We start from the raw sequence: 23,453 nt of genomic DNA on the forward strand, positions 1-23,453 counted from the left end.
TTATTTTCTTACAACTTGACTTTTCGTAAGCAATGTACAAGTTTCTTTTTGTGCCCAAGTATTTGGTACTCAGGAATTCTTCATGGTGCCAATATTATGCAGCTTAACCCATTAATATGCCAATTTATAGCCACCTCTAATGAGATTTATTCTAGGAAACCACTTTCATATACTTTTGTATCATTGGGTTCTTTGAGGTCCAATAGAATAAACCATTGCAATACTTGCCAACATTTGCTAATGGATGTTCACATGCTGCAAACATTTCAGTGCAAGTAGCGTATAAAGTGACTGCCAGCCCAGCGCATGCGCAAGAGTTACCTGGCCTTCTGGGAGGATACTGCTTATTTCCCAGGAGCCTCCTGGATGTTCTTGGAGACTTGACCATACCATATAAAGGTCTGTTCACTGCTTTGAAGGATACACCAGAGGCATTGCTAGACTCTGAAAACACATAGGGCATATATGGGTGCTAAGAAGGGGATTGTAGTGATGGGGGGTGGTGAAGTTGCTTACGTAAAGATAAAATTGAAAATGGCGATCACAGCTAAGGACACCAGGTAAAAAAACCTATGAGGCGCTTTTATTATAATTTTACGCTAGTTTTCTGGAGTAAAAAAAGTCAGTATTCAAATGTGTATTGCAATATACTGTATATTGTTGCAATTGGCGTTTCTGCACCACTCACGCCAATTTGCTAATAAGGTGATAGATGGTTACTGTAGATAGATAGATAGAGTGAATATGTAATTCAGGCCTCCTGGTGACCTGCCTGTAACATAGAATACGGCTACCTATAAATAGATCCATCAATGCTTCTTTCATGACTAATCTCCAGGGCCGCTCTGCGTGAGTTTGCAAATCTGGACACCAGACAGACTCTGCAGCAGGCAGGGATCATGCCTGGGTGCGGACATAGAAACATGGCTCAGGATTGTCACTGTCAAGGTATAAATCATTGTAATCTACTATGGGGAATGTAATAGTCGGGAGCCTTATCCTCCAAGGAGGTCTGACTACTTGTGTATGGCCGCCAGCTGTCTCCTGACTTATTTCCTATACTGAATGAATGAATGTGATGACTAAACAGAGGACTACATATAGGTGGAGGCAGCCATTTTGTGCGAATAATCTGTCAGATTCGTCCTATTAGTGTTCAGATATAGACACTCCTGCAATTGCAACTTATTTTTACCAGGAGTGGGTTGAGCAGAAGGAACACATATGAGAACTTCCTATATGTTTCTTATTACTTTTTTAGCCATTCTTGACTTTGGCTCCAAAAACTGAAGCAAAATCTGCAACAAAAATCAGAGTTTCCGCAACGTGAGGCCTCAGCCTTATAGTCTGTACCTTCGTGTTGTATGAGAAGAACATAACAAGGGGCAGGCGATGGGTGCCAGTGGGTGCAACAAGCCACTTTACCTGGCCAAGGTTTTTAAATATAGGACTAGGGCAATGAACTACATTTTTTACCACAGTGAAGTAAAGTGCCCTCCATGTCCTAGAACCCCAAGGTGTCCATGAGCCTCCACTATACCAGTGTATGCCATCTATTTTATATGGAATCTGAAGGGACAGGATAGTATATTTCATCACATGACATTAAATTCTCCCCATGAAGTGTCAGACTAAAAGTAATTCATAATCTGAATAAAAGGTTTGTTCCAATGTTGCAGAAACGCAGTGTTTTTGGCCTGTGCGGAAACAGAGAAAAAAAAACACTGCGTTTTACAGTCCCAGCAAAATGAATGAGAGGTTGCATACGCTAAGTTCACACTATTGTTCGGGTTTCCATTCTTCAGGTCCGCTTTTGGACCCAAGGCTCGGAAACTCTATCCATTTAAAAAACAGTTACCAGCGACCCCATACACTCTTATGGGATCCGCTGGGTTTCCTCCTGAAATCGACATAGAGAAAAGCCCTAGTGTGACCGCAGCCTTAATCTCTGCCTTGCATTGCAGAAGAAATGCTGCGAAAAAAAAACACAGCATGACCCCTGCATTGGACATTTTTTCAGACAAATTAAACTCTTTGATGCAAAATTTACTGTTATTTCTGTGGCGGGTTGTACATGTTTTCTATATTTTGTGGACTGTAGATTGTACATAGATTGGAATAAATTATTTTTTTCTAATGTTCTTTTATCCCGCTGACACTTGAGGGGTTAATATCCATCTGGCCATTTGGCTACCAACCCACTTATATCACAACTGTTTGCAGTGTACAATGCACGTCCTAAATATTTGCCAGTTTGCTTTGTGCGCTTGTCTTTCACACTCAGCTGTCTCCAGATATCAGGGCCTGTCCCACATAACATCTGCTTCATTCCTTGGAGGTGAAGAGTGAGGGGCTGTCAAGGGGCTGAGAGAATCCCAGAGAATCAAGTGTTAATTCTTGGGCTAGAATTGTGGACGCAAGGACTATAAACACACTAGACTGGCCTGCTGTTTGGGCTATGCAATATTTATTAAGTGTGTGGCCTGCTTTGATCTAGTGTTTAGATGACACGTGTTGGTAGACATGGCACAGACACCAGGGAGGTATTTACAGCTGGTATTGTACGAGGCACAATGGCAAGTTAGTTCATGGAGAAATCACGCCACATAGTATGCGAATGTCTACATATTATATCCAGAGAACATCACACAGACTCGTCTCAGCTGTTTAGCTTAGATGGGTTGATAAATACCCCTCTTTACTTACTGGCCACTGCTAGGTTGCCCCCATTTATTAAGAAGAGACCTGTGCCTCTCTGTCTGAGAGAGAGATTATGAATATATATATATATATACTAAGCTGCCCAATTTGGCCTGGTAATGGGGGGGAGGATGGATCCCCTGCACTATGCCTCGCCAGTTTCTGCAAATGTGGACCCAATATTTCTTATAATTGGGCCTTTATTAACACTGGTGTAGGAAGCTTTCTGGTGTGGTTTATACATCAATTCTATACCAGTTCCTGACTAGTGTAGACTTCCATTTTGGCATACACAATGCCACGCTTAAGCTAAGGCCCCACGTTGCAGAAATGTAACTTTTTTTGTTGCAGATTTTGCTGTGTTTTTTTGAGCCAAAGCCAAGAATGGCTACAAAAGGAATAGGAGATATATAGGAAGCTCTTATACTTCTCCCTTCTGCTCAATCCACTGCTGACTTTGGCTCAAAAACAAAATCAACAAACAACAATATCTGCAACAATAGAAGCTGCGTTTCCGCAACGTGGGGCTTGAACCTTATGCTAGGTTCACTAGCGTTCACAAAGTCATGCATCACATGCTGTGGCCTGGAGACGGGACATGCCCGCTATATTTGAGGTTTGCACCATTCACCACATGGAATGAACTTTGTACCTCCACAGGTCCTTGATGGGTGCTAATCCCCAAATACACCTGGTGACAGAAGTATAACACCTTATTAGTTCCATGCCACTTGTAGGGTCCCTATGCCTGACCTACACTTTGCCCACAAAAAAAACAATGCAAGTGACGGAAAAATAATATAAAGACTCAATTTTTCGGTACAAAAAAAAAAATTGAACCAGCTCTGGATTCATAAATGTGCCCTTATGCAACTGAGGCCCATACATAGTCATAATACATAAAGTCAGCTTTTCAGTAGGTCTAGAAGGACTACAGGAGAATGAATGGTTGCAGGAGTGAAGTAACACATCATCCTATGCAGCCTAAAATATAGGCTCTGTTCCAAGACGCGTGAGTCATGTATAAACCTTCTGTATGGGATTTGCATCAGGGTCTCCAGGAAGACGTCTGAGGCTGAGCCAAGATTGCTGCACTGTGAATAATATTCCATAAAAGGGTTCACAGGAGTATCAAAGAGCATGGAGGAAAGACAGAGGACATTATATATACAGGAAGTACAAAGGAGCAGATGACATTAGACAAGAGAAAGATGTAACTACATTATTTCCTAAATTCCTTACTTTACATTAGAAAAACACAAGATCACAATCTCTTAAAAACATAAAGGAGTCTTCCAGACTTTTATTATCAATGACCATTCGACTCCCGGCCCCCTTAGCAATCTGCTGATATAACCAACCATGGCCACTATACAATGTGCAGACCTGTGCCCCTCTCAAAGTGCTGCAGCCCCTTCAAAGAGGGGAGAAAAAGAGAATAAAAAGTGATCAAAAAGTTGCATGTTCCCTTATGTGGTGCCGATAAACACTTCATCTCATCCTATGAGATTATGGGATTTTAAAGGCTGCTGCACAAAAGCAACAGAAAACTGCTAAAACTTCAAAAACACAACCCTGCTAGCAAGGAAATCCTTATGCAACTTGTCAGAACATTTTAATATTTATGGCTTTTGGAATGCAGAGATGAAATCTGAGTGTCCTCAGGGCCCAAAGGAACTGTGTCCTTAAGAGGCTAAGGGTCCATTCACAAGGAGTAAACGTGTGCTCATTTTGGTAAAATACACGTGTAACGAATACACGTGTAAAAATAAGACTCCCATTGACTTCAATGACATTTTACACGTGTTTTTTGCCGTGTTTTTTTACATGTGTAAAAAAAACGTCATTGAAGTCAATCGGAGTCTTATGCTTAAAAATGATGCAGGTACAAACGACAGCGGAAACACAGTTTTTAGCGCAATACTTTTCACAAAAAGGCTGTAGAGTTTTCCTCTGTGGACTTTCTGCTTCTATTATACCTATACGGAAATCGCCAGTGTTTCCGTAGGTATTATTGACATGCTGCAATTTCCAAAATCGTGACAGGTTTTTCAAATTGCAGCATGTCCACTACAGATATTTTTTTGCAATATGTGGATGGAATTAGCTAGAATCCCGTCCCCTTTGCAGGCAATGTAAAGTGCAGCTTTTTTTTTTTTTTTTTTTAAATGTAAATTGTGAGCCCCACATACAGCTCACAATGTTCATTTTTTTCCCCATCAGTATGTCTTTTGAATATGGGATGGAAATCCATTCAAACATAGGGAGAACATACAAACTGCTTGCAGATGGTTTTTTGCCCTTGGCAGGATTTGAACACCAGGACTCCAGCGCTGCAAGGCTGCAGTTCTAACCACTGAGCCACCGTGTGGCCCTAAGTGCAGCATATTTTGCCATGGAAAAATTGCAGCGTTTACGCTATGTGAGGTCTCGGCCTAAGAGGCTAAATGCCCCCTGACAGTACAAATCTATGGAAGAACACTGTCGGGGGGCATGCCTCAATGATGCTGAACTGTAAGGCCCGCCCTTCTGAAAATGAGGAGATATCTATATAGCCCTAAACTGCCTAAGGCAAGGGCTGTGGACTCATTGGCTGAGATTTGGTTTATATGGTAAATATGGTGACGTTTTTGGTATGTCCATATAAAAAAAGGGGGCAGCCTACTCACCTTCTACCAAACGCTGGTGAGAGGAACACCTGCCTACCCTGCCCTTCTGGTTTTCGGTTTATGGTTTTCATTTTTGTTTGTTCCCCCTCTCTTTTGGGTTCGTTGTCACAGCTGACGGGGGGGCGGTCCATGCCCAAATTACAGTAAATATTGACCTACATGCTCGCTGGCTCACAGCGGAGCACCCAGGAGGAGGAGGAAGAGAATTTCGGAGGAGGGGCATGGACGCTCATATACATATATCCAGTTTATAGTTGTTTTGACTTGTTTTACCAGTTGTTATGTTTACATAACTTTACATAACTTTCTGCTTGTATTTCTTTTTTCTTTGTATTCTTCAATATATTTCTTTTCTTTTGACAGGTCCTTGTTTTCCTCCAGAGATTTGACCCGAGACATCATGTCATCAATGGTAAATATCTATAGGAGCCCGATACAGTAAGGGGGTTCACCAAGTGTCTCTTGGTTTGCTTAGTATGCAGCAGTGCTGAGAGCGGGCCACCTTGTGTTGTCTAAACTATGTCCTTAAGGAACTGAAGAATGGTGTCTATAATTAGAAAACCCGTTTTAGACTAGGAAGATCACACAGGAAGTTATAGTTGAGGATTAGGAACTACAAACTGACAGTAACTTTTCGTTGAGTGACCATGCCCCTTTCCTATGACATGGGCACTGAATGTGCCATCTATGCCCTCTTTCCTGCTATGACTTTGCAGGTGCATTGTATGTGGGACTTTAGAGACATGTATAGGGGTTCTACCAAGTTTACGCCGTACAGTATATAGGATAGGGTATAAGTTGTTGGTCAGTGGTAGACTGACTCTCTTGTGTGAGGAGAGGTGGGGGTCCCTTGTACTCCACTGCTTATTACAGATTACCCATGCTTGTGATCGGAGGGAGTTTATCTGCTGGAATCGACAACTTTGCTTCTATTCCATGAAAAGTGGATACATTGTAAACTTGGCACAAACCCTTTAAGAGAATTAGTCTGAGCGGGAATACCAGATACAGCACATATGGAGGGAATTAAGAATGCAACTTGCACCAGTTTTCTGAAATATAAAAGCCACAAATGTTGGGAGGGAGGTTGTGAAATATATATTATGTTAGGCACTGTAGGAAGAAGAGAGGGGGCCCAGCTAGCTTGTACTCTTTGGAAACAGTATGTTTGAGGTAGACACAATGTTTTTTGCGCTTGATAAATCTCACTAGTATATACTGTATGGGCCTCTATGGAAGCCATTACATAGAGCGCAGCAGGACCCTCAGAAAAGTGGTGGCCCGTGCACACATACTGTAGACATCGGGCACAATATAAGCAGAATCCAGCAAGTGGGTTTCATGAATGGTGGACCATCAGCATTTAGGACCATAAACGTCTATGTTTGTCTTTAGTATTTGGAGCAATGGGTGAGGAAGGGGAATGTTGGTGATTTCCCAGCACTCGATATGTTTCATGCCAAGATATGTAGAGAATGTGACGTCTCCCTAAGAGGGGATATTAATAGTGACAGTCGAGCGAGCACTCGGTGACTCAGAGGAGTAGTGGGAAGGGAAACCTAGAATATTACTCTCCTACAAAAGTAAGCAGAGGACAGACTGCGTGGTCTATATTCCAGAACGATTTTCTTAAGTTGGGGACCTCAAAAACCATAGCGTTTTAAAGTCCCTAGTGAATCCCATCCACACATTACAGAAAAATACCTGCTGTGGAAATGCTGCAATTTCTAAAACTGTTGCATTTTTGGAATTTGCAGCATGTCAGCTCAGCAGTCATGGGCAGGGGGCTGTATTCCTCCTGCAACTGGGGCTAAATGTATCCGTGGACTTTTGGTTACAATTATACCTATGGGGAAACCGCTGGCGTTTCTGTAGGTATAAGTGACATGCTGCGATTTCAAAAACAGCGGGGTTTTGTAAACCATGGCGTATCCACATGGCGGTTTTCACCCGCAACTCGAAAATGTGTCTGGTCCTGAACCAGAGAAATTGGGCTGGTACTGAAGTGGTTAAAAACTTGGTTATGACATTTGTCACCACTGACACGTTTCATACGTAAGTCTCATTGTCTCTTGTGCAAGAAGTAACAGAAATTAATGGGAACTGTCCCAAGATGTGAAAGTTCATAAATTAGGAAGAGAAAGCGTAAAAATTCCTCCCTGTTCTTCCTCTTTAATGACCATTAGAATGAGGTCCAAAAAGGAGAAGCTGCTTTTTTTGTTGTAGACTTTGCAGGTACTTGCCCCAGTGCCAGAGATATTAGTCATGGCTACCAATATCCCTGCATTATCAGAGGGACCTCCTCGCAGCTCATTGTCCTTGCTGTGTTGTGAGGAACGCCCCTTGAGGGACATTCTTCAGCGCCAAGCAATGAGGCTGTACTGTGAGCCCGGCCCCTATACAAATTTTGGAGGATTTAGGTTCCTGTGTGATCTTTGCGACTAGTCACAAGTGTTGCTAAACTTTGGAACGGCAGATGAGTTACCCCACAGCTCCACCATGGGCAAAATTAAGCATTACACAGCTCTATTTTAAATCAGAGGGTGGTCTCAGTAATAAAAGGAGATGTTGGGTCCTCCACACAAGAGACACTTTTTCTATCTTATCTAATAGGATATTTTAAAACGCACTTACTAAGCAAGACAACCCCTTCAATCTCTAATTTGGGACTGGCTTTACAAACCAAATGCATTTATTAGTGTAGGTTCACATCTGCGCTCGAGGTTCCGTGCTTACAGTCTGCTTGGGGACCTGAAAAGCGGAAAACAAATCTGCTTTAGAAACGGTTACCTGTAGAAACTTGCGGACTCCATTGAATAAAATGGGGTCCGCAGCGTTTTTGCCCGGTTTCACTGGGAGGCAGGGACTCCTGGTATCGTAGATAACTATAATGCTAGGAGTCCCTCTCCCGGCACAAGGTGAAGGCTGGTAAATCCACTCAGCACATGGACCGAGTTTCATGGCTGAAGCTCAGTTGTGTGAAGGCATTCTAACTCAAACACATGATGGACACCATGTAATGATTCTCCTATGATGATGCTGCAGGCAAATGGAAGACTGGCTGTCTGTTCTCTCCTCCTAAAGAAGGGATATCCTGTAAATGTCTTATGTTTGGGAACCTTTTTAGTAGAAAAAGAATCAGCGTCTGCTACTACTACAATGAGTAAGGTGTATAAATTTGTTCTCTTTTCTGGAAAAAGCTAATTCTTAGAGCGCTCTGGCAGCATTACTGGGCATATAAACTGACCCCCCCCCCCCAAAAAAAAAAAAAAAAAATTAAAATAAATAAAAAAAATTAAATTAAAATAAATTAAAAGTTGTCCAAAGAACACATCTGCAGATATCTGTTCCGTGCACCTAGCCACCCCAATGGGAGTCTGCAGATGGGTCCTTTGGAATTGAATTTCCTGGTTTGCCTTACATCTCTAGTCATGTGCAAGACCTTTTTAAGAATTGGACCTCCAGTCCTGCTATCCTCCAACAGGTGGCTTTGGAGGTATAGTTGTCCTTTTCTAACAAGGAGAACAAACCTTTCCCAAAAAATTTGACGGCAACAATGCAGGACCTTTAAGTTTTCCTTCAGCAGCCTGGACACCTCATGACCCCTTGAGATTGAGTCACTTTTAGCAAGGTGCAGATAGATTTCTATCCTGTGTGTCGTGTCCCTTTGAAGTCAGTGTAGACTAAGCTGCATTAATGGCCCCAGAAGTGTCCCCAGCAGATCTGTGCAGGGATTGCCTGTTGGTTTCCCACTGATCAGATATACACTCACCAGCCACTTTATTAGGTACACCTGTCCAACTGCTCGTTAACACTTAATTTCTAATCAGCCAATCACATGGCATGTAGACATGGTCAAGACAATCTCCTGCAGTTCAAACCGAGCATCAGTATGGGGAAGAAAGGTGATTTGAGTGCCTTTGAACGTGGCATGGTAGTTGGTACCAGAAGGGCTGGTCTGAGTATTTCAGAAACTGCTGATCTACTGGGATTTTCACGCACAACCATCTCTAGGGTTTACAGAGAATGGTCCGAAAAAGAAAAAACATCCAGTGAGCGGCAGTTCTGTGGGCGGAAATGCGTTGTTGATGCCAGAGGTCAGAGGAGAATGGCCAGACTGGTTCGAGCTGATAGAAAGGCAACAGTGACTCAAATAGCCACCCATTACAACCAAGGTAGCCAGAAGAGCATCTCTGAACGCACAGTACGTCGAACTTTGAGGCAGATGGGCTACAGCAGCAGAAGACCACACCGGGTGCCACTCCTTTCAGCTAAGAACAGGAAACTGAGGCTACAATTTGCACAAGCTCATCGAAATTGGACAATTGAAGATTGGCAAAACGTTGCCTGGTCTGATGAGTCTCGATTTCTGCTGCGACATTCGGATGGTAGGGTCAGAATTTGGCGTCAACAACATGAAAGCATGGATCCATCCTGCCTTGTATCAACGGTTCAGGCTGGTGGTGATGGTGTCATGGTGTGGGGAATATTTTCTTGGCACTCTTTGGGCCCCTTGGTACCAATTGAGCATCGTTGCAACGCCAAAGCCTATCTGAGTATTGTTGCTGACCATGTCCCTCCCTTTATGACCACAATGTACCCAACATCTGATGGCTACTTTCAGCAGGATAATGCGCCATGTCATAAAGCTGAAATCATCTCAGACTGGTTTCTTGAACATGACAATGAGTTCACTGTACTCCAATGGCCTCCACAGTCACCAGATCTCAATCCAATAGAGCATCTTTGGGATGTGGTGGAACGGGAGATTCGCATCATGGATGTGCAGCCGACAAATCTGCGGCAACTGTGTGATGCCATCATGTCAATATGGACCAAAATCTCTGAGGAATGCTTCCAGCACCTTGTTGAATCTATGCCACGAAGAATTGAGGCAGTTCTGAAGGCAAAAGGGGGTCCAACCCGTTACTAGCATGGTGTACCTAATAAAGTGGCCGGTGAGTGTATATGGTATATAAGGATAGTCTGCTAACAAATCATTCCTGGCTAACCTATTTAAAAGACTATCACAAGCACAGGGTAAGTGAGAAGTGCTGCTAAAGATCTCAAATGAAGGCACAGGACCCCCATTATTGTGTTCGGGGGTCCAAATAGGGCTTAGTGTAACAATGTACTGACAGCAAGTAGATAATGGTAACCTAACAATAAACCATGCACAGGACAGACCAGTTATGAGGAAGCATTGTGTAGTACTATTGACTGGGGCTCAGAGGTACTACTGATTTCTTTCAAATAAGTTGCAGTACCGCACACAACCTTATGAATAACAGTGGCACTGTCCTTGGGGAAAAAAAAGCAGCCATGTTCTCGTGATTTCAAATATCCCTTAAATTGCTCTCTAGTACCTGGTGTGGTGTCACTGTCTAGTCTCGGTGCACCAGACAGTGATCTTGCTCACCTCTGACCGTTCTGCCTTTCTGCTTCTATAGTGTAACCAGAACCTCATTGTTACCTCTGAGGGATGATCAATTATTAACAATTCTACAGTTCATCACAAAGAGAACCATTGAAAGCCTGTGATGTAGCAGCGCTGGGCAATTCTCTGTAGTAGTATAGTAGTGTATTAGTAGTATAGTATAGTAGTGTAGCAGTATAGTAGTGTAGTAGTATAGTATAGTAGTGTAGCAGTATATAGTAGTATAGTATAGTAGTGCAGTAGTATAGTATAGTAGTGTAGTAGTATAGTATAGTATAGTAGTGTAGCAGTTTAGTAGTATAGTATAGTGGTGTAGCAGTATAGTAGCATAGTATAGTAGTGCAGCAGTATAGTAGTATAATATAGTAGTGCAGCAGTATAGTAGTATAATATAGTAGTGCAGTAGTATAGTAGTGTAGCAGTATAGTGTAGTAGTGTAGCAGTATAGTAGTTCAATAGTATAGTAGTGCAGTATTATAGTATAATATAGTAGTGTAGTAGTACAGTAGTGTAGCAGTATAGTAGTATAGTGTAGTAGTGTAGCAGTATAGTAGTGCAGTAGTATAGTATAGTAGTGTAGCAGTATAGTAGTGTAGTGTAGCAGTATAGTAGTGCAGTAGTATAGTAGTGTAGGAGTATAGTAGCATAGTATAGTAGTGCAGTAGTATAGTAGTGCAGCAGTATAGTAGCATAGTATAGTAGTGCAGTAGTATAGTAGTGTAGCAGTATAGTAGCATAGTATAGTAGTGCAGTAGTATAGTATAGTAGTGTAGCAGTATAGTAGCATAGTATAGTAGTGTAGCAGTATAGTAGCATAGTATAGTAGTGCAGTAGTATAGTAGTGTAGCAGTATAGTAGCATAGTATAGTAGTGCAGTAGTATAGTATAGTAGTGTAGCAGTATAGTAGCATAGTATAGTAGTACAGTAGTATAGTATAGTAGTGTAGTAGTATAGTATAGTAGTGTAGAAATATAGTAGTGCAGTAGTATAGTAGTGTAGCTTTATGTAGCTGCAAATGTACCAGAAAGTGCTTCAGTTCGATATCAGTAATGTAATAGTTGTTGTTCATGGCGCCAAATGCCATTTTTGTGCCCCTTCTTTGTCTACCAGGCTCAGGTATCTGATCTTAGTAGTAACTGTGTGTGGTATTACAGCTCACTGCTTTATCCCATTTATGTGAAGGTTTCCTATGTGCTGAGGCCTCCTATCACTTTCTGTGAAAAGCGCTGCAGGAAAAACCATGACGGAAACACATCGCAGCCTTTTTCACGGAAAATCTGATAAGTGGGGCCTTAGCCTAATACTAAGACCCCACATAGTGGCCCACAGCAGAAAAAAAAAGCACTATGGGAAGAACCGCGGCGGTAATGCGTTGTGGTTTTTCCTGCAATACTTTTCATTGAAAGCTTGCAGAGGTTTTCTCTGCAGACCTTCTGTTTCAATTATACCTATAGGGAAAGCGTATATGAGACTGGACGGTGGTGGAAGCTCAGTTCATCACATGTGGTAAGACATATAGAGGAGTACGGCAGCCCCATATGTCTACATCCTCTTGTGGCTGTGTAGCTAGGAGACCAAAGTATTTATACGGAAACTTTCTCTTTGACTGTAAAATTCAGCAGAAAGTCAGAACCACCAGTACTATATACTACACATACTACTATACCCTATACCATACCAGATATGACTACTATACGGTAATTCACTCATTTGGAGAAATGACTTCTCTGAAATTAAGGAAGACCTGTGACATCCTTATCAATGTGCGGTTTTATATATCGCTACAAAACCAACAGTGTACTGAATTCAGTGCCCAGTCAGCGTTCCCAGTATGTGCTCCAGTGCTGGATATATTGGTGCAGTTACTTTTGGCACAGATATCTCCCCCCTGTCAGAAGAGCGGGGCTTACAGCTCATCATCATTGCTGGGCGGTAAGTAACTCCACCTCTGACTGTACTCTAACATAGCATTGTACTGTCGGGGGCAGAACATGCCTGAAGATTTAGCATACCTCCCAACCGTCCCGATTTCCGCGGGACATTCACGATTTCGGTGACGTGTCCAGATTTCAACTCCGATCTGCATCCTCCAGTGTTTTTTGTGTGTACACAGTGAGCTGGAACATGAAACTGGGGGCAGATGAAGGAGGGGACGGCATGACACTGGGGGCAGATGAAGGAGGGGACGGCATGACACTGGGGGCAGATGAAGGAGGGGACGGCATGACACTAGGGGCAGATGATGGAGGGGACGGCATGACACTGGGGGCAGAGATGGGGGACATGACTGTGGGGGCAGAGATGTGGGGACATGAATGTGGGGGCAGAGATGTGGGGACATGAATCTGGGGACAGAGATGGGGGACATGAATCTGGGGGCAGAGATGGGGGGACATGAATCTGGGGGCAGAGATGGGGGGACATGAATCTGGGGGCAGAGATGGGGGACATGAATCTGGGGGCAGAGATGGGGGGGACATGAATCTGGGGGTAGGGATGGGGGGACATGAATCTGGGGATAGGGATGGGGGGGCATTAATCTGGGGACAGAGATGGGGGGCATTAATCTGGGGACAGAGACGGGGGACATGAATCTGGGGGCAGAGATGTGGGGACATGAATCTGGGGGCAGAGATATAAGGGGGACATGAATCTGGGGGCAGAGGTATAGGGGGACATGAATCTGGGGGCAGAGATGGGGGACATGAATCTGGGGGCAGAGATGGGGGGACATGAATCTGGGGGCAGAGATGTGGGGACATGAATCTGGGGCAGAGATGGGGGGACATGAATCTGGGGGCAGAGATGGGGGACATGAATCTGGGGGAAGAGATGGGGGGGACATGAATCTGAGGGCAGAGATGGGGGGACATGAATCTGGGGGTAGGGATGGGGGGGCATTAATCTGGGGACAGAGATGGGGGGCATTAATCTGGGGACAGAGATGGGGGACATGAAACTGGGGTAGAGATGAGGGACATGAAACTGTGGGCAGAGATGGGGGACATGAATCTGGGACAGAGATGGAGGGGACATGAAACCGGGGGAGAGATAGAGGGGGGACATATAATTTACGGGTGACTGTAGGAGGATTATACTTTGTGGGGGCACATGAAAAATGACTGAGAATGGGTGGAGTCAACATAAAAGTGGGTGGAGCTAAATTTTGTCCCTCTTTCAGTTCTTCAAAAGTTGGGAGGTATGGATTTAGCATAATGCTTATTTTCCTGCTAGCTATAAAATTTCACTAGAGATAAAATCAGCATCTGACGCCTATTGAAATCAATGGAGGCTGAGCTTGGGCGGAATTTAGAGCCGATTTTGACTCAGAATCCTCCTCAAGTTCAGCGTCAAACTCCGCCATATGGACAAAGTGGCATTTATCACCCATGTGATCACTAGAGTTGCCATATATTCTGCATATATTATGACTTATAACAAATATATAGTACCTTATCTATACCTTTACATAGTGGTCACATGGCTGCAGGGTACCAGCTTAGTGCCATTAGAGTCAGGAACAGATCTGCTTGGGAGATAATGGGTTAAGAGCTTAGCGTAGATGATCCAGGACCGTAATACTAAGACCAGGTTCATCAGAGGGAGATTTACTGGAAAGGGTAATCGGATCCTGCAGAAGCAGTGTCAACCTGAAATGTCTTCTGGTTTCTTGTGTCAAAAAAAGTTCTTTTATACAGAAACTGGGATTTATTTGAATTTTTTATTTTTTGAACCACGAATGATAGAAAGTAACGTTATACACAAAGAAATACAGCTCATCCAACACGTGGCTCATTTTCTATAGCACATTTGTCTTCAGTACTGTTAGAAACCAGTCGAGGCCTGGGCACCCCCTAGTGGATGGACTGTGTATTTCCTGGCTTTGGTTTAGGCTATGTTCACATGCATTTGCTTCCATTGCAGATCATAAATACCAGAAAAAACGTTGTGCTATTTTTGGGTAAAATAAAACTTTAATGGACACCAGGGTACCCCATTATAAGTTAGTGGGGTTGTCAAGAAACATCGGTGTCAAACATGTAACAGATCCGGCAGTGTTGTCAAGTTAATTGTTTGATGGGGCAAAATTAAGGAATTACTGAATGTAGATGTGAACAGAGCCGAACATATTTTCTCTAGTCCCAATATATTTAAGAATGCTGGACAGACTTGGTGATCTCAGCAATCCCTTACCATAGTGGGCTACCATTTAAAATAATAGTAGGAGATCGGCTTGGTCTGCCTTTTTATCAATACATCCATGCCAAACGGGTGTTAATGTGGCGCATTTTTGGCACATCACCCATTCTTGAACCAAAGATGTGCTGCATACCCCTTTCTTCACCTTGTTGGCCACTTTCTTTACAATTTTTGAAGGAGCGGGACGAGGACGCCTCAGCCTGGCATATTATGCCAGAAAACTAGCTTAAGTTATATAGAAACCTACGCCATATACAGTGCACCAGTACTACTATTACATACGACTACTATAAGGGCTAGTTCACACGTGAGTATAAGGGGAGGTTTTTGACAGCGGATTTCGCGTCCAAAACCTCCCCTTATAATGGTGGTCTATGGAGACCGCCGGGCTTCTGTTCTCCGCTAGCAGCGAGTTGCTGCTAGCGGAGAAAAGAAAGGACATGTCCTTTCTTCAGGCGGAAGCTGCGCTGTCTCAGTCGCGCGGCTTCCGCCCCCGGCAGCTCCCTCCTATGTCGGCTCATTCATTTGAGCCGACAGCAGGGGGTTAAGCCGCGACAGCGATGGTCGCGGCGGGCGGGTTTTGACAAGAGAGAGACGCGGCTCGCCGCGTCTCTCTCTGTGTCAAAACCCGCGCGGGCAGTTCACGTGTGAACTAGCCCTAAGGTGAAAGATTACACATAAAGATCTATTAAATAATATAACTTATGCCGGTTTTCTGTAGGTTCTTCCCTGCATGGTCCACACCTGGTTTTGTATGTCCTTGTTTGTGTCCTTACTCCTATGCTAGAACACACACAGTTTTCCTACTATGATATTTGTCTACATTATATTGTATGATCTTTAAGGCTTGGTTCACATATGCTGATGTGTTCTGTCCATAAGGATCCGCATGAGGACCCCTACGGAAGGAACACAAGCGCAACTGCAAGTGCTGTGCAGTTCAAGCGCATGGGCCCCATAGACTATAATGGGGTCCGTGTGCTTGCCACACACTGCCCGCACAAATCGTTTATTAGTCTATGAGGCCCGTGCGCTTGAAATGCACAGCACTTGCAGTTGTGCTTGTGTTCCTTCCGTAGGGGTCCTCATGCGGATCCTTACAGACGTAACACATCAGCATATGTGAACCAAGCCTTACATCTTGTTTTCTCCTAATCTCAATGTCTTGTTCTCCATTGCAGGTTGGCCGCTACAGAGGGTCCGTGAAGGATTACCCTGACTTTGATGCCAACCAAGATGCTGAAACCCTTTATAAGGCTATGAAGGGATTTGGTATGTATCAATAATCTTAGTAACTGTTTTATATACTGTAGTACCATTAATACTTGTACAAGTAGGTAGAGAGCCCATATGGTCAGACCAGGTCAGTGGAGAATGATGGGATGTATATAATCCATATATATCATTTATATCTGATCTTACCATCAGGATGTATTAAATAGGTGACTGTGGATGACGATAAATAATCTTCCTGTCCAAAAATCTGAATATTTATCTGAAACAGGAAAAAAAAAGAGCGCGAATGGGCTATATATTGCTATGTGGCCAGGTGACTATGTCACCTAATGATAGCTGGCCATATGCCAAAAACTGCTGCCATCTGTGCAAGGAGGACGGACGGACGTCTTACATTTACCAGTCATTTCTTGAAGTTTCTAATTCTCTTAATCTGTAATGTGTTTCCTTTCTTGAGGCAGACGGACACACAAGGAAAGCTTTACGTGTTATACATTCTCCTAGGACCTATAAATCTGCTCAGTCCCTCTGATGCGAGAAAGCTCTATAGAAAAAGAACAATAACATTTCCCTTTTTTCCTGTAATGACAGACACAATTTCCCATTTTCCATGGCATCCACACCTAGGGGCTTATAAAGGGTCTGTTCTCTGGGTCACGTATATATAAGTGAAACCAAATGGGGTTGTCTTCTGCTGGGTCAGACCCTGGGCCTACCAGAGAATCTTCCGGTACTGTAGCCCTGGTAAGAGGTGAATAGTTTTAGATGGCCAGTATAAAGAATGGCCGGATTTAACACAGTCGTAGCTGCCAGAGGAGTTGGGTGCCCTGTACTAATGCATCTTGTGCATCTGTATACAGGGGTATAGCTATGGGGGGTGCAGAGGTAGGAGTCCTGGACCGTGAGGGAAGTATGGAGAATATGCCACTATTCTAAATGCAACACTGTAGGTACGGACCCCATTACAGATTCTGCATTGGGGCCCAGGAGTTACAAGTTATGCATCTCTCTCTGTACACCATATTGTTAGTGTTCTGAGGAAATGTAAGAATTCTGTCTTGGTGCTCATGTACTAAAGGCTCAATGCATTTTCTTGTAGGCAGTGATAAACAAGCCATCTTGGATCTTATAACAGCCCGAAGCAACCAGCAGCGAATTCAGATTATTCAGTCCTACAAATCCCTTTATGGCAAGGTAACTATATGGACCTAGTGCCCATTCCATCCTGGGCCCCAATCTTACTTGTCTTCTTGAATATACCAGGTTATGTTCTGTTGCCCCTTGAACTAGTGAGAAGTGACATCTCTGTGACTAAGACATGATTGTGTTCTTCCTTAGGATCTGATCGATGACTTGAAATATGAACTCACTGGTAAATTTGAAAGACTTATTGTAGGCCTCATGAAACCCCCTGCATATTTTGATGCTAAGGAAATAAAAGATGCCCTGGATGTGAGTATAAAAGGATATGAAATAATCAGTATTAAATATTCATTTTACAATATATATGTGCATTGCATATACAATCAGGATTAGGCTATGTTCACACATTGGCTTTTGGAGAGGTTTTTTTTAAAGCGGCTGTCTGCCTTAATAACTTGCTCTAAAAATGCCCCTGTGGAACCTAAACCAGAAAGCTGAGGCTAAGGCAGGAAAAGATGGAAAATGGGGAGCGAAGAAGGACAGGGTGTTGAAGGTAGGATGGGAGGTGGATGAAAAAAGAAATGAAGTGATGGAGACAGGAATGAAAGCTGGAAGTAGGAGATGAAGCGAGGAAGAAGGGAGAGATGGAATTAAGATGGAAGAGATTGAGAGAAGCAGGAAAGAAGAAAGCAATGAATAAAGGAAGAGGTGAGAAGAAAGAAGGAAAAGAAAAAAGCAAGGAATAAACAGAGAATAGACACTTAGGGTAAGTTCACACGATGTAACGTTGAGCGTGATCTGGCACGTATACAGCGTGTCAGAGTTTGCGCGCCGTAAAAGATCCCAAAATCCTCAAAATCACAGGCGCAAAATAACGCGGAGTATACGCTCCTAACTCCCATTGAGATCACGTTACATCGTGTGAACTTACCCTATGAGATAGTATTTTCAAATCTATATTATTTTTTTATTGTATTTTTATTGTCGCTCCTCCAGCCTTCAGTGTGATACGTCTTCTGTCATTGTAGGGTATTGGCACAGATGAGAAGTGTCTGATAGAGATCTTGGCCTCTCGGGACAACCAGCAGATTCACGCACTGGTAGAGGCTTACAAGGATGGTAAGTCAGGAGAAGACCCTGTGAGGAGAAGTGATCACTTCTTATGTACCTACTAGCTCATCTCTACTCCCTCATTTATTACAGCTTATGGACGGGACCTGGAGTCCGATGTGGTTGCAGATACCAGTGGACATTTTAAAAAAATGCTGATTGTTTTGTTGCAGGTAATGGAGATACATTTTGTTAGACTTTACGTCTGTAAAGACATACAGTACAGAATTACAAATACTGTCTAAGAGTTAGACTTAGATTTATCACATTGAATAATTCTGGATGATAAATATGATGCATCTTTAGACTGCTTAGTCAAGGGGTACGCAACTACTTTTTAAAAAAAGGGGGGGGGGGGTTCTGCCACCAGGTGAAGGTCAAAGCAGAACACATCCAGTATATCTGTATATCTGTATATATTCGAGTAGAAGCCGACCTGAATATAAGCTGAGGTCTCTAATTTTCCCACAAAAACTGGGAAAACTTAATGACTCGAGTATAAGCCTAGTCATAAGTTGCAGCTGTTCATTTTGGCCCGGACACACGGCCGCAAAAGTGAGGCATCTATGTGTACGGGCCCATTGAAATATAATAGTCCATAATTTTATCCACCATTGCAGATAAAAAGTCTGGTCATGTGCATTACAGCTTAGTAACTCCATGTGACTCAGGTTAATAGCAGTTAAGCCTATCATGTCCCTCACATTAACCCCCTGTGTGCCTCACATAAAAGTTACTAATATGTGGGACATATTGAGGTAATAATTAGTTATCTTCATAATTAAGGTCCTTTATTAGTACCCCCATGTGTCTCACATATTAGCAACCCTTATATGGGGCACACAGGGGTTAATATGAGGGTCATGATGGGGTTAACTACTATTAATGTGAGGCACATGGAGTTACTGAAACTAAATGAATAACCCCAGATGCCTGACATTACAAGGAATAGTAACCCCAGCAGGTACCTGTGTGTTTCACTTTCACTTTGTTACACGGAGCTTCCTCTCCTCAATGCAGGGTAGTAGCAGGGGCCTCCTGGGCTTTCTTCGCTCTTGCTAGAGAAGGGGGAGTGTCCTATATCATTACTGTAGCACTAAAGGACCTCCCCCTTCGTTTAATTTATGCAGGTCCTTGAAGGTCCTTGTGCTCCGTACCTCATTTTGTCAATGCAAATGCATTGGTTAAGGAACCGATCGGGGCCCCTGACCAATGCATTTGTATTAACAAAATGACCCTGAGTTGGACCCTGATTCGAGTATAAGCTGAGGGGGGCTTTTTCAGCACAAAAAAAAGTCGGCTTATAGTCGAGTATATACAGTACCATATTTTCTGTACAATAACACCAGGTTCGCACTAGTGCTGTCTATCTGTTGTTTTGGTTCGTTGGAGGACCAGAAGAATGGAGATGCGGACAGCTAAAATACACTTGGAGCCCGGCAGACCCCTTTGATTATAATGGGGTCCATTGGGTGTCTTATTTTAAAACTGTATGTCTGGCTATAAGACACCTCCAAAGAAAAATTATGAAAAAATATTTGATATTAAATTTATCCTTCCCAGGTGGTCAAATGGAATAGAGAGGTCAATGTCACTAACTAGATAGGGGGAATTTTACTGGCTACATTACTGTAGCATTATACTATATGTGGGGCACTAACATGGCATTCAGTGGCGTCATTAGGAATGGCTGGGCCCCAAGGGAACATTTGACACGGGGTTCCCCTCCGCCCAAACCCCAACACACCTGCCCACACAAACCGCATTCCTGCACACAGTGTTATGCCCCATAGTGGCCCCTGCACACTATTATGCCCCATAGTAGCCCCTGCATACACTGTTATGCTCCATAGTAGCCCCTGCCCACACAAAATTTACCCAGCCCATGATGAGCCACATCCCTTATCTGACAAGGTGCAGAAAGTATCTAAAATAGTTATTAAATGTGATGTACAGCATATATGACAGAATACTGGTGAATGTTAATAGTAAATCTGCCCCAAAATCTAAGCAACAAAACCCGTAAACATTGCTAAAGATTAAAGGGATTGTGGTCTTTGTGGTTTGTATGGCTATTATATATACCATATATTATGTATATACTATACCATTGGTCTTGTTTTGCAGGGCACAAGGGAAGAAGATGATATTGTGAGTGATGAGCTGGTGGCACAAGATGCCCAGGTAACGTCTTATCTCATATACAATCACATCTTGTAACATTTACATTTGGCCATTTATAGTCACGGCTTATATCAGGGGTAGGGAACGTACGGCTCTCCAGCTGTTGCAAAACTACAACTCCCAGCATGCATACTTGATCTGCTGTTCTTGGATCTCCCATGGAAGTGAATGGAGCATGTTGGGAGTTGTAGTTTCACAGCAGCTGGAGAGCCGAAGGTTCCCTACCCCTGGCTTATATAATGACAAAATCTGAAGTACCCTAGAGACAGCGCTGTTTTCTTAGGTGTCTCTTCATCATAAGTAGTTGACAAAGAGTCTCACGGTGGAAGAATATTGCCATAAGTGATCTATAACACTATAGCACTATCACAGGGGAAACTAAAGGAGTGCTTCTTCCTGGACATTTATGCTTGTACCCAAAGGAGATGTCATAAGTACCCAATAAATAAGGGTTCAGCCTGTGGGAATGAAATGCCTCTCAAGAACAAGGGTCCCAAGTCTCATATCCCGCACCTGCAGTGAAGGGAGAGATGACCATACCTGCATGGCCCTGTGTACTTAGCTGTATTCAGACCTCCTGGGACCCACACACGCATGTCTTTCTCTCCAGACACAAAAAAGATGGCTTGGACCCCATAGTTGCCATGTCTTTACCAGTCAGGGATCATCAGAGATTTTTTTTTACTATGAACAATATTTGGGACAACTATAACTTTTCATATGTGCATCATGTGACTGTTTCATGTGTTCAGGAGCTATTTGAAGCTGGAGAAGTAAAATGGGGAACAGACGAGGCTCAGTTCATCTTCATTTTGGGAAGCCGGAGCAAGACCCATCTCCAGCTTGGTGAGTGAATACCCTTTTTGTAGCTTTGGGCAGTTCTTGTGTAGAGCTGCATTTACCAGTAGAGATGAGCAAGTAGTATTCAATTGAGTAGGTATTCGAATGAATATTACGGTATTCGAAATACTCTGCTATTCGCAGTAAAGATTCGATTCAGAACCAGCGTTGATTTGCCGAATGCTATACACTGTATAGTATTCGGCAAATCAACGCTGGTTCTGCAGAAGGCTCGTCCTTGCTAGTCGGGAGAGCTGGCAGCTTGCGTTTATGAGGGAGGCGGAGTCTAAGATCGGACCACAATGGAGACTGCTGTGGTCCGATCTTAGACTCCGCCTCCTCGCAGACGAGCTTCCGGCAGAACCAGTGTTGATTGGCCGAATGCTGTACACTGGCCAATCAACGCTGGTCAATGCATTCCTATGAGAAAAAGTCAGCTCCCGAATAAACGAAAGCTGCCAGCTCTCCCGACTAGCAAGGACGAGCCTGCTGCAGAACCAGCGTTGAAGTGCCCAATGCTATACAGTGTATAGCATTCCGCCAATCAATGCTGGTTCTGCAGGACGAGTAAGGGCCGGTTCACATTAGCGCTTGCCTCCCGTCCAGAAGGAGTCCGCAGGAGGACCCCCCCGAACGGAATATCAGCGCAACTGCAAGCGCTGTGTAGGTAAAGCGCACGGACCCCATAGACTGTAATGGGGTCCGTGCGCTTTAACCGCACAGCGCTCCTCCTAAACACTCTCCTCCTGCTACTCGTGGACTTGGTGACTCTCCTTTAGTTGAATAGTGGTTTCCCCTGAAACGAGCATTTTTTTCCCATTGACTGTAATGGGATTTGATATTCAATCGAGTAGTCAAATATTGAGGCTCTACTGGAAACGAATATCGATCTCGAATATTTCACTACTCGCTCATCTCTATTTACTAGCACAAGCCTGTAAAGTTAAAGAAGAGACCATCTTTGTTGGGGTATGTTCCTGCTTCACGAATTAGGAAACGTGTACCATGATGCTTTCTTTGACGCAATTCTTGTCGTGCTTTTAGGACACGGTTTTTACTCCAGCACACTGTATGGACCACTTTAAGGCTAAGGCTCCACATTGTGGAAACACAACTCTTTTTTGTTGTAGATTTTGTTGTGGGTTTTTGAACCAAAGCCAGGAGTGGATTGAGCAGGAGGTAGAGGTATAAGAACTTCCTACACATTTCCTATTCCTTTTGTACCCACTGTTGGCTTTGCCTCAAAAACCGCAGCAAAATCTGCAAAAAAAAAAAAAAAATCTGCAATGTGGGGCCTCAGCCTAAAAAAACCACTTGTGGTTTTTGCAAAAACTGCACCAAAAACGGTTTCAAAATAAGCTTCACATTTTGTTCACCTCCTATTGATCCACCTCAAAATCCTTCTGCACGATGCTCCGTAGGAACTCACTCTTATACCTATATTATTTGTAGTGTAAGGCCGAATGCCTTGACCTAACCTTGCTGCCATCTGCTGAAAAGTGATTGGTCGTGTTGGATTGAGTTTCCCTTTATTGCCTACAATGATGTGTATATGCCGTAATTTCATCACTTTAGAGGTACAAATTATGAAGCCGAGTCTGTCCAGTAGTTTCTGCTCGCCCTTACACCTGGTCATTGCACTATATTTGACCATATGTTAATGCCGGTATACAGTATATTAAGTTATATAACTAATATAACTTTTTTCATCTTTCAGTTTTTGATGAATATGAAAAAATTGCTGGGAAGAAAATCGAGGATAGTATAAAGGGGGAACTTTCCGGGGACTTTGAGAAGTTGATGCTGGCCGTAGGTACGCTTTTGGAAAATGAAAACCCTGTCTATTGGGTCACGTAAAAATGCTGTAGACTCAAAAGAGGGCTCTACCCCATCACAACTATTATTGGTCTTTGTACAGAGGCATAATATAGGC

The 23,453-nt window shown here is 43.3% G+C and overlaps 1 protein-coding gene across 2 annotated transcripts in view; it reads left to right on the top strand.

Moving 5' to 3' along the window:
- ANXA6 (annexin A6) overlaps positions 1-23,453 on the top strand; it is a 71,813-nt gene that overhangs the window by 4,318 nt on the left and 44,042 nt on the right. For both annotated transcript variants that reach the window (XM_075274943.1, XM_075274941.1), the window contains exons 2-10: positions 5,733-5,781; positions 16,189-16,279; positions 17,343-17,437; positions 17,582-17,695; positions 18,415-18,505; positions 18,590-18,669; positions 20,624-20,680; positions 21,433-21,526; positions 23,238-23,333. In XM_075274943.1, the coding sequence (XP_075131044.1) occupies positions 5,770-5,781; positions 16,189-16,279; positions 17,343-17,437; positions 17,582-17,695; positions 18,415-18,505; positions 18,590-18,669; positions 20,624-20,680; positions 21,433-21,526; positions 23,238-23,333 (730 nt within the window). In that variant the 5' untranslated portion in view covers positions 5,733-5,769. The remainder of the gene's footprint in view (positions 1-5,732; positions 5,782-16,188; positions 16,280-17,342; positions 17,438-17,581; positions 17,696-18,414; positions 18,506-18,589; positions 18,670-20,623; positions 20,681-21,432; positions 21,527-23,237; positions 23,334-23,453) is intronic.

The sequence above is a fragment of the Leptodactylus fuscus genome, chromosome 5 (genome assembly GCF_031893055.1).
Source record: "Leptodactylus fuscus isolate aLepFus1 chromosome 5, aLepFus1.hap2, whole genome shotgun sequence".
Taxonomy (NCBI): domain Eukaryota; kingdom Metazoa; phylum Chordata; class Amphibia; order Anura; family Leptodactylidae; genus Leptodactylus; species Leptodactylus fuscus.